This window comes from Elephantulus edwardii, unplaced genomic scaffold (assembly GCF_000299155.1).
Source record: "Elephantulus edwardii isolate Elephantulus edwardi_28Jun2011 unplaced genomic scaffold, EleEdw1.0 scaffold00214, whole genome shotgun sequence".
Taxonomy (NCBI): domain Eukaryota; kingdom Metazoa; phylum Chordata; class Mammalia; order Macroscelidea; family Macroscelididae; genus Elephantulus; species Elephantulus edwardii.
The window spans coordinates 4671418-4687269 of NW_006399964.1; the positions used below are offsets into that span (position 1 = coordinate 4671418).

At 40.6% G+C, this 15852-nt stretch overlaps 1 protein-coding gene across 1 annotated transcript in view; it reads left to right on the forward strand.

The window, feature by feature from the left end:
• Positions 1-15852, forward strand: part of ACBD3 (acyl-CoA binding domain containing 3) — a 53261-nt gene that overhangs the window by 26470 nt on the left and 10939 nt on the right. Inside the window, exons 5-6 of the mRNA XM_006897764.1 lie at positions 12596-12754; positions 14849-15023. Coding sequence (XP_006897826.1) covers positions 12596-12754; positions 14849-15023 — 334 coding nt within the window. The remainder of the gene's footprint in view (positions 1-12595; positions 12755-14848; positions 15024-15852) is intronic.

Below are 15852 nucleotides of genomic sequence, written 5' to 3' on the forward strand. Positions count from 1 at the left end.
TCTCGCCCTACCCTGATATCAGTCCCATTTTACAACAGTAACACTGTGCAATGTTTGTCCTTTTGTGACTGAGATGTTTCACTCAGCATAATGTCCTTCAGGATCATTCATTTTGTATAATATTGTATGAATTCCTTGTTTTTCAATGCAGCATAGTATTCCATTGTGTGAATATACCAGAGCTTCTCTATCCATTAGTTTGTTGATGGGAAATCACTGTTGTTTTAATTCTGTGTCAGAAAGTTCCATCAGACTTTCTCACTTCAGGAAATCCATTGGTACTATGTCACCTTTTGAGAGTGACATCTTGCTTTGTGCTTGTGTAGGGTGTGGGATAGTCCGCTTCTTTCGTGGCATTGCTGTGGTAGAGGTTTTCATGCCTGAGGTGATGATAGGCTCTTTATCTGAAGACACTGCTCTAGAAAACGGATAGGCAGCTACTTTGCCTGTGTTTCTCTCTGAACTTCTGACTCCAGGAAAGGTTCATTTCAGGGCTGTGCAAGCAGCCTCTTGTAGCTAAGTCAAATCAAGGTGCTCCAGATTAAAGGCAGGTTAGTTGACTGGACATGTAGGCACAGGTATGGAGCTGAGTAGGGGGCAGGGCAGGCACTGTCGCAGGGAGAGCCTGGCAGCAGGGTAGGCACACGCAGGAACCTTACTCAGATTTCAGCTGTCTAGGTGTGCTCCCACATGGGGTCCTTACTCAAATTCTAGCTGTCTGGCTCTTGCCTAGCAGCTCTTGTCCAGCAGCGCTTGCCCCAGTGGGGCTCTAGGTCCAGCAGGGCTTGAGAAAACACAGTTAAATTCCCACTGATCTGCTTGCTCCTGGTAAGTGGGTCCCACAGTGGCTCAGCTGGTGGCTTCTGCCAGGGCCCACAGCTTACTGCTCCTGTGGCTCCCAAACTAATTATTTTAATAAAAGTTCTGACTCAAATTCCTTCTGTCCACGTTGATCTCTGAGCACCACATCAGTCTGGGCACCACGTTGGTCTCAGGCAAAATTAGTTTTACCTCAAATTATGGTACTTATTTTAGAAACAGTTCCTTCTCTGATTTTCCCCTCAAACGGGATTAAAAACAATATATTGAAAGAGAAAACAGCCTAATAATTGGGAAAAGACAGAAACCATGAAAAGTAGATAGAATTTTAAAAGAATGGCAGATAGGGGCCATTTTCTATGTGGACAAACATCTCCATCTCCATATGGAGATTACCATACAGTTTTTATGTTTGTAATTATAATCTCTGAGCCATCAAGAATAGAGAACATATCATAAATAACTTTCAACTAAGAAAAGCCCTGGACCAGATGATTTTACTAGTGAATTTTATCAAACATTCTGTGAAGAGCTGTCACCAATTCTAGATAAAGTATTTCAGAACATAGAAAAGATGGAATCCTCCCAGGCTCATTCTGTGAAGCAGACATATATATCCCTGATACCAAAGTCAGATGAAGACAACACCAAATTAGAAAACAATAGGCCAGTAGCTCTCATGATGCTAAAATCCTGGCTGGTAGAATGCAGCAGTAAAAAAAAAAAAATTCGCCATGACCAAGTAGGATTCACAACAGATATACAAGGATGGTTCAGCATAAGAAAGACAATGCAGTTCATCACATTAGCAAAGCAAAAAACAAGAACCACATGATCCTATCAATTGATGCAAAAATGGCCTTGGACAAAATCCAACAACTCTTCCTGATTAAAACACAGCAAAATGACAATAAAGGGGAATTTTCTCAACATAGTGAGAAGTATATACATAAAACCAAGAACCAACATCATTCTCAATGGAGCGAGATTAAAGGCATTCCCCTTGAGAACAGGAACTAGTCAAGGATGCCCACTATCACTTCTCCTATTCAATATTGTATTGGAAGTGTTAGTGAGAGCAGTAAGACAAGGAAAGATGAGGTATCCAGTTTGTCAAAGAAGAGGTGAGGCTATCTCTATATACAGATGATATGATAATATTCTTAGAAAATCTTAAAAATTCAGTGAGAAAACTTTGGACATAGTTGACCAGTTCAGCAAAGTAGGGTACAAGATCATCATGCAGAAATCAATTGTAATTCCCTACAGTGACAAAGAATATAGAGATGGAGCCAAGAAAAACAATGCCAGTTACCGTAGCTAATCACAAGATTAGATTAGAAATACTTGGGAATAAATCTAAGTAGAGAAGCAAAAGACCTATATGCAAAGAAAATTACAAAACATTACTATAAGAAACAAAAACAGACCTGGAGGAATGGAAGAATGTACCATGCTCATGGATACAAGACAATATTGTGCAAATGACAATTCTACCAAAGATAAGTTCAGTCCAATCTCAATACAGATACCAATTCTGTTCTTCATTGAGATGGAAAAGGCAACTTCCAATTTCATCTGGAATAAAAAGAGACCCCAAAAGAGCAAAACACTATTGGAAAAAAGATAGGAGACATCTTGCTCTCTGATCTCAAAGCCTACTACATAGCCTTGATGGCCAAGCCAGCATGCAGTATAGGTACTGGTACAGCGACAGATACATGTCAATGGAATAGAATTGAGAACCCAGAAATTAGCTCATCTTCTATGGTCAACTGATCTTTGACAAGGAAATAAAATCAGTTAAGTGAGAAAATGACAGACTCTTTAGCAAATGGTGTTGGCAAAATTGAAAAACCATTTGCATAAAACTTAAGCAAGACCCACACCTCATACCAGACACAAACAGCCAACTCAGGGTAGATCAGAGACCTAAAAGGAAACTAAAGGCTGTAAGATTTGTCAGAAAAAAGTTAGGAAGAACTCTAGAAGCCCTAAACGTGGCATTGAACAGACTTCCAAACATCCTGAAAAACTTACAGCCAGAAGAAAATAAAATAGGTGAATGGGACCTTCTGAGAATCAAAGCCCTATGCATATCAAAAAACTTCTCCAACATGGTAAGGAGAAAACCCGCAGAACAGACAGGGGGGAAAATACATAGAATACTTCAGAACCTCATCAAGAAAAAGGTAAACAACCTGGTCAAAAAATGGACACATGGATATGAATAGACACTTCCCAAAGAAGATGTTCAGATAGCAGACACACATGAAGAAATGTTCAAAATCCCTACCTGTCAAGAGAGATGCAAAATAAAAGAACTATAATATATCTTACCCTGGCAACAATATTATAGTTCAGCAGGGCAGCAAACAACAAATGCTGATAAGGTTGTGGAGAGATTTGAACTTTTATTCACTGCTGGTTGGAATGTTAAACAGTATAGCCACTATGGAAGGTGGTCTGGTGCTTTCTCAGAAAATGGAAAATAGGAATACCATTTGACCCAGCAACTCCACTAATGGAAATATATCCTAAAGAAACCAGAGCCACAGTTAAACAGTTGTATGCACACCCATGTTTATTGCTGCATTATTCACAGTAGCAAAGATGGAAGGAACCCAAGTGCCCATCAGTAAGCGAATGGATAGAAAAACTATGGTACATTCACAGAAAGAAATATTATGCAGCACTGATAAACAGTGAACTTGTAAAACATTACACAGTGTGGAGGACCCTGGAGAACATTATGTTAAGTGAAATCTCTCAATCACAAAAGGATAAATACTGCTTAACTCCGCTGTTATAAAATAGGACAGCCATGGGGGATTGGGGGTGAGAATGAGGAAAGAGTGGATAGATAATGAACACTGCAGTAAAATAGATGAGGGGAAGAGCTGTCTGAGAGGAATATGTGATAGGCATTATATGTATGACAACAATCTGGAAACAAGGGATGCAGTGTTGGGTGGAGTGGGGGAAGAGAATGTGAAATGATGAATAAATTTTAAAAATACAATTAAAAAAGGATAGAGAGGAATGCCAACTATTCAATATGGAGGCAGAGGTTGATAAACTAGAACTGATGGCTAGAATATGAAGTTAAGAAACATCATACTGATACAGCTGGCAAGAAAAAGCCAGTTATACTCTTGAAGAAATTGTCAGCAATAAAGTTTCAGTATCAGTCTTTGCATGTGTGCTTTAAACCACTTGCTGATGACCAGAAGGAGACTCAGAACCAGATTTGTGTTACTTTTAATAATGATACAAGAACTACAAAAGCTAGCCGACCTAGAGCCGACTGAAGAAAAGAAAACCTTGGAAAAGTAATTATAATCTTACATGCCAGACTTGTAAAGAAATGGACTTGCAAAATGAGACTTAAACAGATCAATTCCAGAATAATTTAGAAAGATGTCTTCCTTACTCTTGCTGAAGTTTGGGGTGAATGACTGGATAATGATCCCTTTTAAATGAGAAACAAATGAGAGAAAAGGCAGGTATATGAGTAAAGCATCAAAAAATACATTTCCATTTAATCTTGAAGTTTCAAGTAATAAAATCTCTAAGCTGTTTTCATTCCGTTTTCTTTATAGAGTTTTAAAAATTTTATTGTTTTAATGAAAATTTACAGAGACTTTGGATTTCTATTCATTCATTGTTGCACTTTTCTCCCTTCCCCTCTCCCCCAATACACTCTTTTTGAAAAGTAAAAGAAAAAGTCTTTCATTGTTTCATAATCCCCCACCCCCCTTCCCAGGTCCACTCCACTATGCACCTTTGTTTTGGACTCCTGTCATGACAAAAGTACCTAATCACATACCCCTTTTAAATAGTTTTCTCCCTCATCTCTTTCAATGCAGTATACATTATTTATCCCGTCTTTCTCCATCTCCCCCAAACCCCGATGTCAGTCCCGCTTTACAACAGTGGCACTATGCAGTATTTGTCCCTGTGCGACTGAGATACTTCACTCAGCAGAATATCCTCCAGGGTTACCCATTTTGAATAATATTGCATGAGTTCCTTGTTTTTCAATGCAGCATAGTATTCCATTGTGTGAATATACCACAGCTTCTCTATTCACTCGTTTGTTGATGGGCACTTAGATTGTTTCCAGCTCCTTGTTGTTGTGAACAAAGCCATGATAAACATGGGTGTGCATATATCTGCTTGGATGTCAGTTATGGTCTCTTTGGAGTATATTCCCAGTAGTGGAATTGCTGGGTCAAATGGTATCTCTGTAACTTTTTGAGAAAGCATCGCACGGCCTTCCACAGTGGTTGCACCATTTTACACTCCCACCAACAGTGAATAAGGGTTCCAGTCTCTCTACAACCTCGCCAGCATTTGTTGCTTGCTGTTCTGTTAAATTTTGCTATTTTTACTGGTGTGAGATGATATCTCATAGTTGTCTTGATTTGCATCTCTTTTTTTAATTTTTATTATTTTTTTTTTATTTGCGTCTCTCTTAGAGCTAGGGATTTTGAACATTTCTTCATGTACTTGTTGGCCATCTGAATGTCTTCTTTGGTGAAGTGTCTATTCATATCCTGTGGCCATTTTTCAGTTGGGTTGTTTACCTTTCTCTTGTTATGGTTTTCTTTAGGTTTAATCAAGATGTATAATATGGATGTCTTGGTGTACTGTAATACTTTCATGTATTATTAGTCAAATAGAACGAATGCTTTAAAAATAAAAGACAGTGTTTAAAAAAGGAATAGAGAACACTAAATACCATTTATTCTTACTTAAGAAGGTAGAAACAGTTTAATACATTTTCAGATTTTTATCCAAAGGAAGGTTGTTCTCAAGGAAAGATATTTACATCTTAACAAAAATGGAACGAGGTCTGTTTAACTGGGAAATTGAATTATGTGCTGCAATCTGTGGTGTAGAAGTAATGAATGAATGAAGTGTTGCTGTAATGCCTTTGGAAGTATGTATACATTGTTTTAAGTTCCTTTTTTTATGACAATTCATATTTTTTAAGCATAGTTAAAAGCAACTACTTCTTTTACCTTACAAAGGTGCATTTTTCCTTTTAAAACCATATTATGTCAAAAGGTGAAGTTCATAAAAAATTCTTTTCAAGAATTTAAGACTATACAGTTCATCAGGCTGACATGTGGAGCATATTGCCCCGTACCCACTGTAACATGTTTAAAAGAAGGTCATGTCCTTCAGATATGAAGTCTGCATCAAAAGTTTTCTCCATAAGAGTAAAATGAACTTTCACAGCGCTAAAAAGTAATTGGCATTGACACGTCTGATAAGCAGCTAATCTCTAAAATGGATAGAAAATACCAACAGCTCAACAAGAAAAGACAAGGCAGTTAGAAAGCTAGCAGAGGACGCTGAATAGACACTTCACCAAAGAAGGTGGTCAGATGGCCAGGAAGCACGTGAAGAAGTACTCAGTCCTTAGCTGTTCTCAGCTCATTGCTATTGAGTTGGATGCAGCTCATACCTGACACTCCATTTGGTTTTCATAGTTCTGTCAGTCACATAGGAGGAGATTGTCCGTCTTTCTCTTGGGGAGCTGCTGGGAGATTCCAGCTGCCAGAAAAGTACTCCTTTAGGTCAGCAGTGCAGCCCCCTGTGGGCTGTGTCACCAGAGTGCCCGTTAGCTTTTAGTTATGATTTTTGTTGTTGTTGCACATTTTCTTCCTCCCTCCCTCCCCTCTCCTTCCTTCTCTTCTCCCCACTCTACTCAGCAGTGCACCCCTTATTCCAGATTGTCATATGCTTCCATTAGCATTTGTTGTTATGTGCCACTGAGTCAAGTATATAGTGACCCTGTGAACAATATCTCACTCTAACAACAATAGCAAAATTCAGTTAGACATTAACTAACATGCTTCTGAGAGTGTGGAGAGGGAGCTGTTTTACACCGTTGTTGGGGATGTAAACATGTGATTGCTATTGACAGTAGGCTGGCGCTTCCTTAAGAGGTTGAAAATGGAAATGCCTTTTGATAAAGCATACCTTCTATTAGGTACGTATCCCAAAGAAGTATGAGCAGCTACATAAGCTGATATATACACACTCCTGTTGATTGCAGCTAGTGTCTGTCAAGGAACAGATAGTTAAAGTAACAGCCACACAATAGAGCATTGTGCAACACTAAAGATCAATAAAAGATTTGAGAAATACTGTGTAACATGAATGGATGTAGAGGAAATCATGCTGAGTGACACAAGTCAGTCACAAAAGGACGATTATACCATAATTGTATATGTTGTTGTTATGTGCTGTCGAGTGGCTTGTGACTTATAATGAGCCTGTGTACAACAGCCCTAAACCCTGCTCTATCCTGAGCCAACCTTATTGTCTCTGACACACCAACCCCCATTAAACTGGTCACAGTCAGTCTGTCTCATCGAGGGTCTTCCTCTCCTGTGCTGTCCTCCATCCTTCCAAGTATGATGTCTCTCTCCAAAGACTGGTCCCTCCTTGCAACATGCCTAAAGTATGTCAGACGAAGCTTCCTCCAAGGATCAGCTTAGTTTCACCCTCTCTAGGACAAACCTGTTTGTTCTCCTAGCAGGCCAGTGCAATTCGTCTTTTAATTTCCTGGCTGCTGGTACCAAGAGTGTTGATTGTGGAGCCAAGCAAATTGAAGCTGTTAACAGCCTCAATCTCTTCACCGTCTGTCATGAAGCTACCAGTCGGCCCAGTGGTGAGAATCTTTGTTTTCTTGATGTTGAGCTTCAATCCATATAACACTATTATAAACTAAAGAGGCATCCTTCATATTTCCTTTCAAGGAGGATGTTATATACCCTTTTGGTATATAACATTCTAATACATCTATCTTTACATTTTACCTTCAAAAAAACCCTCAAAATAAAAAAAAAAAACTAAGGAAAGGTTTGCACACAGTATCATTCTTGGATGGTTACAAAGAATACAGAAGTAGAAAGAGGAGAATGAAAATAAATAAAAAGATAATTAACAGTTATTAAGTTAAGGGAAAGGCAATATACAATAAGCCATTGACTAGATATTTTAATTAAACAAAATGATGAATTATTGCATGAAAACCCAATATGATCTATTAATTTAGATCACAATAAAACAAATTTGTCAAAAAGAATTCATGTTAGTCAAGGTGTTTTGGGGGCGTGTGTATCAATAGCCAACATTACTCTGAATGGAGAAAGATTGAGAGTACTTTCCTTGAATCTGAATAACAAATATACCTGTTTATCCCACTCTCATTCAGTATTGTATTAGAAGTCCATACTAGAACATAAAAAAGGGAAGTAAGAAATATCCAAATGGGACAGATTTCCCATGAGCACAATTAAGTGTTGAGGGATATCTATTCTTTTCAGTGTTATTCATAATTTGTCTGCACAGATTTTCAAAGTTAGTCACACAAATTTTGTCTACACAGTCAAGTACCTTTGTCAATGAAACACAGACATTCTTCTGGTATTCTCTTGTTTTCTGCCTACATCAGGCTAATGTTGGCTATGATGGCCCTAGTCCTGCAGCCTTTTCTAAACCCATCTTGCACATGTGGCAGTTCTCTGCTGATGTACTGTTCCAGTCATTTTTGAATACTCTTCAGCAGGATCTTGCTTATGTGTGGATATTTGTGATCGAGTTGTAGACAGCTCATGGCGACCCTATTAACAAGAGCCTAGAACATGTATAACTTTCATAGTTTCTCCAAGTTCTTAGAGTTTCCAGAGGCAAGCTATTTTGGAAGTGGATGTCATTCCTGCTTCCAAACCTGTTTTAATTTGGGAGCTCCATTAAAAACTGTCCACCATAGGTAATCATTATTGCACTTGTCACAGTATTTACCATCTCAGCAATCTTAAGTTACCTCTGTACACCAAATTGACAGACCAGTGCTGTTAGACTCTAAATAATTAAAACCAGGCCTGTGGGCCCAAATGCCTTTTTAAATATGAGCCAAAATCAAATCAGCTCATACCCAATTGCGAGCAACAGTCCATTCCTAAGCCTTGACCAAAACAGAAAACACACCTTTGTAGAATCCATCTGCTGTGATATTGTTCAGTAATTTCTACATTCTTTTTGGTAACTTTTTTGAAATAGAACTAAGTATAGCTCTAATCTAGTCAGTTGGCCAGATTTCTCAGATTTTTTAGTGTGTCCAAGGGAGCATCTGTTTGCTGAAAATATGTCAGCAGATCAGGGAACACTACATGGTTCAGGCTCAGGAAAGGTATACATCAGGGATGCATCCTATCTCCACACCTTTTCAATCTATATGCAGAACAGGTCATTCAGGAGGCTAGACTTAATGAGGAGGAATGTGGCTTCAGGATTGGAGAAAGACTCATCAGTAACCTGTGTTATGTAGATGATACAACCTTGCTTTCTGAAACTCAGGAGGACATAAGGTGTTTGCTCCAGAACCTCAAGGACTGTAGCCTTCAATATGGATTGGAACTCAACATCAAGAAAACAAAGATTCTTACCACTGAGCCAATTGGCACCTTCATGATAGATGAAGAAGTGATTGAGATTGTTAACAGCTTTAGTTTGCATGGTTCCACAGTTGAAACTCTTTGCACCAGTAGTGAGGAAATAAAAAGACAAACTGCTTTGGGAAAGTCTTACTGTCAGGGACTTCTGTAGAGTACTGAAGAGCCAACAATGTCAGTGTGGAGACTAAGGTGTGCCTGATCCAGGCCATGGTCTTTGCCATTACTTGCTATGCACCAGAGAGCTGGACAGTTGACTAAGGATAATAGAAGAAGGATTGATGACTTTCAGTTGTGGTGATGAAGAAAAGTGTTTAGTATACTGTAGACTGCCAAGAGCATAGACAGGTCTGTCCTAGAGAGAGTGAAACAAGGCTGCTCCTTAGAGGCAAGGATTTTGAAGCTCTGTCTCACATACTTTGGGCATGTGGCCAGGAGGGACTAGTCCTTGGAGAGGGACACCATGCTTGGAAGAGCTGAGGGACAGCATAAGAGGAAGATCCAGGATGAGATGGAGTGACTGGAGAAATTGGATTAGGTCTATTGGAGACAGTGAGTTTGGCTAAGGACAGGGCAGGCTTCAGATCTATTGTGCATAAGGTCAGTATGAGCACAGGCAACTCATTGGCATGTAACAAAAAAATTAAGACTCAAAATAACAAGTTGGAAAGGAAGAAGTAAATCTATCCTTATTTGCAGACAATATGATTTTACACACACCAAAAAATCCCAAAAACTTTACAAAAGTAAAGAATAGTTCAAGTTGAATGCACACCCATGTTTATTGCGGCTTAGTTCACAATAGCAAAGAGTTGGAAACAACCCAAGTGCCCATCAACAAACGAATGGATAGAGAAGCTCTGGGGTACTATGCAGCATTGAAAAACAAGGAACTCATGAAATATTATACAAATTGGGTGACCCTGGAGGATATTATGCTGAGTGAAATATCTCAGTCACAAAAGGACAAATACTGCATAGTGCCACTGTTGTAAAAGGGGACTGACATTGAGGTTGAGGGAAGACTGATAAAGGGGGGATAAATAATGTATACTGCACTGGAACAGATGAGGGAGAGAACTGTTTAAAAGGGATATATGATTAGGTGTTATTGTCATGACAGGAGTCCAGAATGAAGGCTGCACAGTGGAGTGGACTTGGGGAAAGGGACTATATAACAATAAAACAATTTTTCTTTTACTTTTCAAAGAGAAGAGCAAATTGGGGGGAGGAGGTGGGCAGGGAGAAAAGTGCAACAGTGAATGAATGGAAACCCTAAGTCTCTGTAAACTTTCATTAAAATTAATAAACTTTTTAAAAAACCCAGAATATTCTTTCTTTAAAAAAATAGTACAGCAAAGTAACATGTACAGGACCACATAAGAAGATCAATTTACATTTCTCTACATTAACAAAAAAGACTCTGAAAAGAAAAGCAGGTCAGTTAATTGATAGTGGCTCCCCTCCCCTAGAGTATAGCATTCCTAGGAATGCACATAACTAGGTGAGGTGGGCTATAGGGAATTTGGCTCCTAACCCAGAGGCAGCACCTATCTGATCATTTGAATGCACCAGCAACAACATGGAAGAAAGATTGGCAACCTGTATGATTTACAGCTTAACCTGCTGGAAGGTTAAGCAATAAGTATGACTTAACTATGTGAGGAGGAGAAAATGGGCCATAGGGCACAGGACCTCGAGCTTTTCTCTGAAAGGGTCAGAGTCAGTGAGAATAGCACAGCCCCTCACTGCCCCAGAGCAGAAAGCAGATAAAGAGCAGGTATCCCAGCCCCATGGTGCCTCTAGAGCCACAGCAGCAGCAAGAGGCTCATTTATTTGTTGCCGACTCAGTACTGAGAATGGGGTTCATTGGGGAAGTAGGTTGGTGAGGCAGGGAGGCAAAGAATATTGTCCAATACAAGTCCAGGCTTTAGCCCAAGTTCCAAGGCACAATTCCTCAATTAGCCAGGCAATGGTTTCAGTTCAGCAAGCACAGCAAAAACCTTTAACTGTGGCCAGTATAAATGCAAGAAGCCTCAGGTGACAGCTTGCTACAGTTTCTCCATAGCAGTGCCGCAGTCTTTCTACCACCATCACCAGGGTCTTGCCACCAGGGTCTCACACTCAACTGTGTCTTGCCCCAGTCTCCCTCCAGTCTTACCGCCACAAGTCACGCTTACCTCGTCTTACCCAGTGTGGAAAGCACTACTGTTTCACTTATCCTAGTCCCACAACTGTTAGTGGTTTGCAAGACCATGTGTCGGCAGTTTAAGGTAGCTGGAGACCAGAGGGGGCTAACTGTAATACCTTTAAAAAGCCAGCTTTTAGGCTAACACTCCACTTACCACAAGGAAAACCAACACACTATTGCAAGAAGCAAAAAGATATCTATGTAAGTAGAAGAAAAACTCTGATGAAAAGATAGAATATGTGAAAAAGTACTGATAATCATCATCTGAGAAAAGTTTGTATTTGTTAAGGATATCTGCTAATTGAATCCATGATCACTCATAGAAGCAGCAGTTAATAAATGAAGGTATGTTGGACAAACCTGTGGAAGGCCTCTTTGAACTTTTAAATGAGTGAAGATGTCTCTTTCAAGGCTAATGTGCACCTGCTCCAAGGAAGGCTGACAAAGACTTGATGGCTTTAAATTAGGGTGTTGGCAAAGGACATTGAATATACTGTGGACTGCCAAAATAACAGAAAAATTTGTCTTGGAAGAAGTACAGCCAGAAGTGCTCTTTAGGAAAAAGGAAAGTGAGAGGTCATCTCACATACAGGGAGCATGTTCAGGAGGAGCCAGTCCCTAGAAAAGGATTTTGAGCTTGGAAAAGAGAAGAAGACCCTCAGTAAGTGGATTGGCATAGTGACTAGCACAGACACGTGAGGATGGTGTGTGTCTGGACAGAATTCATTAGCTTGCTGTGAGTTGGAATCAGCTCCCCAACACCTAAGTATTACTAAGTTTATCTCACAAATGTAATTAAAACTGTAACAAATACCTAAAAAGAAAAACTCGTGGTGCTATGAGCATATGTTAGAGAAGAATCTTTAGGACACAGTAACCAGTGGTTTACGTGTCACCTTACTGATGGACACCTTTTTCTCTAACTGCTGCAGTAATAATTCTTGATAACATCCTGTATGTTGTCAGATTAGATCCAGGTGGTAAATTTCTAGTATTGGCGTGTATGCATTTCAGGTTTGCTAAATAATTACCAGGAAATGAAGGCCTAAAAGTATTCCTCCCTAGGATTTCTCCTGTAAGGTTAGTTCTCTCTCCCTCTCTTGTTTTATAGGAAAGAGGAGGAGGAGCGAAGGATTCGTGAAGAAGAAGAACGAGAACGTCTGCAGAAGGAGGAAGAGAAGCGTAGGAAAGAAGAGGCAGAAAGGCTTAGGCGAGAGGAAGAGGAGAGACGGCGAATAGAAGAAGAAAGACTTCGACTGGAACAGCAAAAGTAAGTGTGCTGTGGCTTGTCTCTGCACACAACAAGTGGCAGATTAACTTGACATTTTACCATAGTGTGCTTTCAGGAGAGTCTGTGCACCTTGAGGGTGAGAGGTAAGTCAGTATTAGTCACCTACTATGTTGGACCAGTCTTCACTTAGTAAACAGGGCTCTGTCTTAAGCAGCACTTGGTGGCAGAAGGAAAGTCTGTTAGGAGGATTTGGGTTCATCCAGCGGAAGCTACGCTCTGGCTGCACATGATCTCTTGTCTTCACTTCTCTCAGCTGCTGTCACTATTTTGCCTTTTCTGCCCCCTGTGAATTGTCACTCTGCTTTGGCACATGCAAAGCTCTCCAGCAGATTTAGGTGCTCTGTGTTTGCGTGCATCTGACACAGAATGGCTGGTACTGAGACTACTATTTTCCAGTAGAGAGAATCCAGTTGGTCCAGCCTGTTTTACACTGGGAAGATGAAAGCAGGTATATCAGGAGAGAGTTATAGATGGAAGGAAGAGGTGATGAATCCTCATGAACATGACAGGGCACAGGCCTGGAGCCCCAGGTGTGGTGTAAGGTGCAGGTTGAGCCAGGGCCCCAGGTGTGGTGTGAGGTACAGGTTGAGCCAGGTGTGGTGTGAAGTGCAGGTGGAACCAGAGATGTGACCGTCTGTGGGTTTCTGCTTGTTGTTTCTGGGTAGTGCCACAGAAGGAACTTCCATGCTAGCCTCATGGTGATCCAGGGCTTCATTCTACTTTTGCGAGACACTCTGAGTACAACTTTCCCTCACCTTCTGCCGCTGTACCCTAGGAGGTGACCTCTGAAGATTGTATGTCACTCTACTACTTTAGAAGTTTGAAAAGGTTTGTGTTATTAATAGGTTATATTAAGATTTTTTTAGGGGGGGAGGGCTGGGCAGGGAGAAAGTGTAGCAATGAATGAATGGAAATCCAAAATCTCTGTAAATGTTCTTTAAAATTAATAAAATAAAATTTAAAAAAAGAAAAACAAGAGTAAATTAGAGAATTTTAAATAGGCTATCTCATCACAACAATCTATTTTCAAATTAAACAATGGAGATGTGACTTTAAAAAAAACAACATTTTTTAGGTTGATCAGTTTATAGAAATTAGTATTCTGTACCAAGAGTAGCTATCCCTGGTGGTGTATTGGTTAAAATGTTTGACTGTTAACCAGAAGATCAGCAGTTTAGACCCACTAGCAGCTCTGTAGGTAGCTCTGGTCGTTGGCCTATTGGTAGGGAGTTGCAGTGCCAACCCAAAGGTGTGTGGTTTGAGTTCAATAGCTGCTCCAAGGAAGAAAGATGGGCAGTCCCCTATGGTGTGATTCAGTGCCTAGGAAAACTCTGAAGGGTCAACTGTGACTTGGTTCCTAATCACTGGCAGAAAGTGAGTGTGTGTGAGAAGCGCATTAGGAGAAAAGGCCTGGCAATCTGCCTGTATGAAAATTTCAACACAGGAACACCTGGGCCCATGGTTCTACCACACAGGATCTTTTAAGCCAAAATCAACTAAAAAACGTGCATCTTTTAACTCATCTTACTACTTTTCCTGTGTTTAAGTGGATGAGCCCTGCCCAACAGTTGAATTGCTCATGTTGCCATAGATCACATCCTGACTAAAGAGTATCCAGTCTAGGCACTGGAGCAAGCGTTCCAGGTTCGAACAGCCTGGCTCTGGCACATAGCAGTGTTAACCAGGCGAGGTCCTTATGCCCCTTCCTCCTCCTCTGTGAAGCCCTCATAGAGCTGTGATCAGACCTGGGTGGGTTCATTGTACATGTCCTAGAACACGCTCTGGTATTGCTGGATACCATGATGGAGGCTAAGCAGTTAGTGATGGTGCTATATTGGATTAGAAATCTGTTTTTCTCCCTCCATAGATTTTTCCCTTGGAAACCCTAAATAAAAAGTTACGGGCCAAATTTATTTTTGTAAATCTTTTTTCTGGGCCTGAGATTGTGTTGATAGAGATACATTACTAGTGTAGTCATTTTGAAGCGTTAAAAAATTCAGAAAATAAATTGCACATTTTCTTTTGTCACAGTCTTGTGGAGTCGGTCTAGTGTAGATTTTCTTCTGTTTCCAGGCAGCAGATAATGGCAGCTCTGAACTCGCAGACAGCGGTACAGTTCCAGCAATATGCAGCCCAGCAGTACCCAGGGAACTACGAACAGCAGCAGATCCTCATCCGGCAGCTCCAGGAGCAGCACTACCAGCAGTACATGCAGCAGCTGTACCAGGTCCAGCTTGCCCAGCAGCAGGTATGCTCAGCGACCCAGGAGTCAGCCTGGCAGAAGATCATTCATTTCATTGGAGCCCATGTTCTTTTTTAAAAAGCAGTTGCTATTAAATTTTGCATTAGTAAGCCCTGAAAGGATCACGTCACTTTTAGGTGACACTTAACGAAGGACAGACATATATATATCCGTCCTGGTAGCTAATGAGCAACAATCAGTGGTATTGAAACAGCAGCTGTTGTGACCACTGTCAGCTGTTGAGAGGTATTCAAGAGTTGGATGGGCCAGCTATCATTGCAGTGAGATTCGCATGGACTCTTGAGTATCCCTGAGATCATGACAGATGGAATGTGCCCTTCAGACAGTGATCTGTCAGGTGACTTCCAGTGGGAGACCCCCACCCCAGTGTTTGCAGACTTTTCTTCAAGAGCTAAGTTGTGTCCATTCTGGCATCATGCTGGGTGAACCTGGTGTCCTTGATTTGTGGAAATGAGCATACTCCAGGATTGGTATCCCTAATTAGTTTTATACCATAACTAGGCAGTGCTTATCAGACCTTGATAATCTTCTTCCAGCTTCCCACCCCTGTGGGGAAAGAACACAGGACTGCAAGCCAGATATGTTTGGACTCTGTCCTAGCTTTGCCATTTGCCTAGTTGGATCACAAGTTACCTCCTGTTCTGATCAGGTGCCACGACTGTTGGTCTCGAAGAACTTGCCCTGGTAAGATCTGGAGGCTTAGAAAAAAAAGACAACAAAAAACACAAGACGAACTTCACTGTCTCCTCGTTCTGTGCGGTGTCAACTCAAAAGGACAGTGTGGGCTGTAGGCTGCCCCCGAGAACCAGCGAAC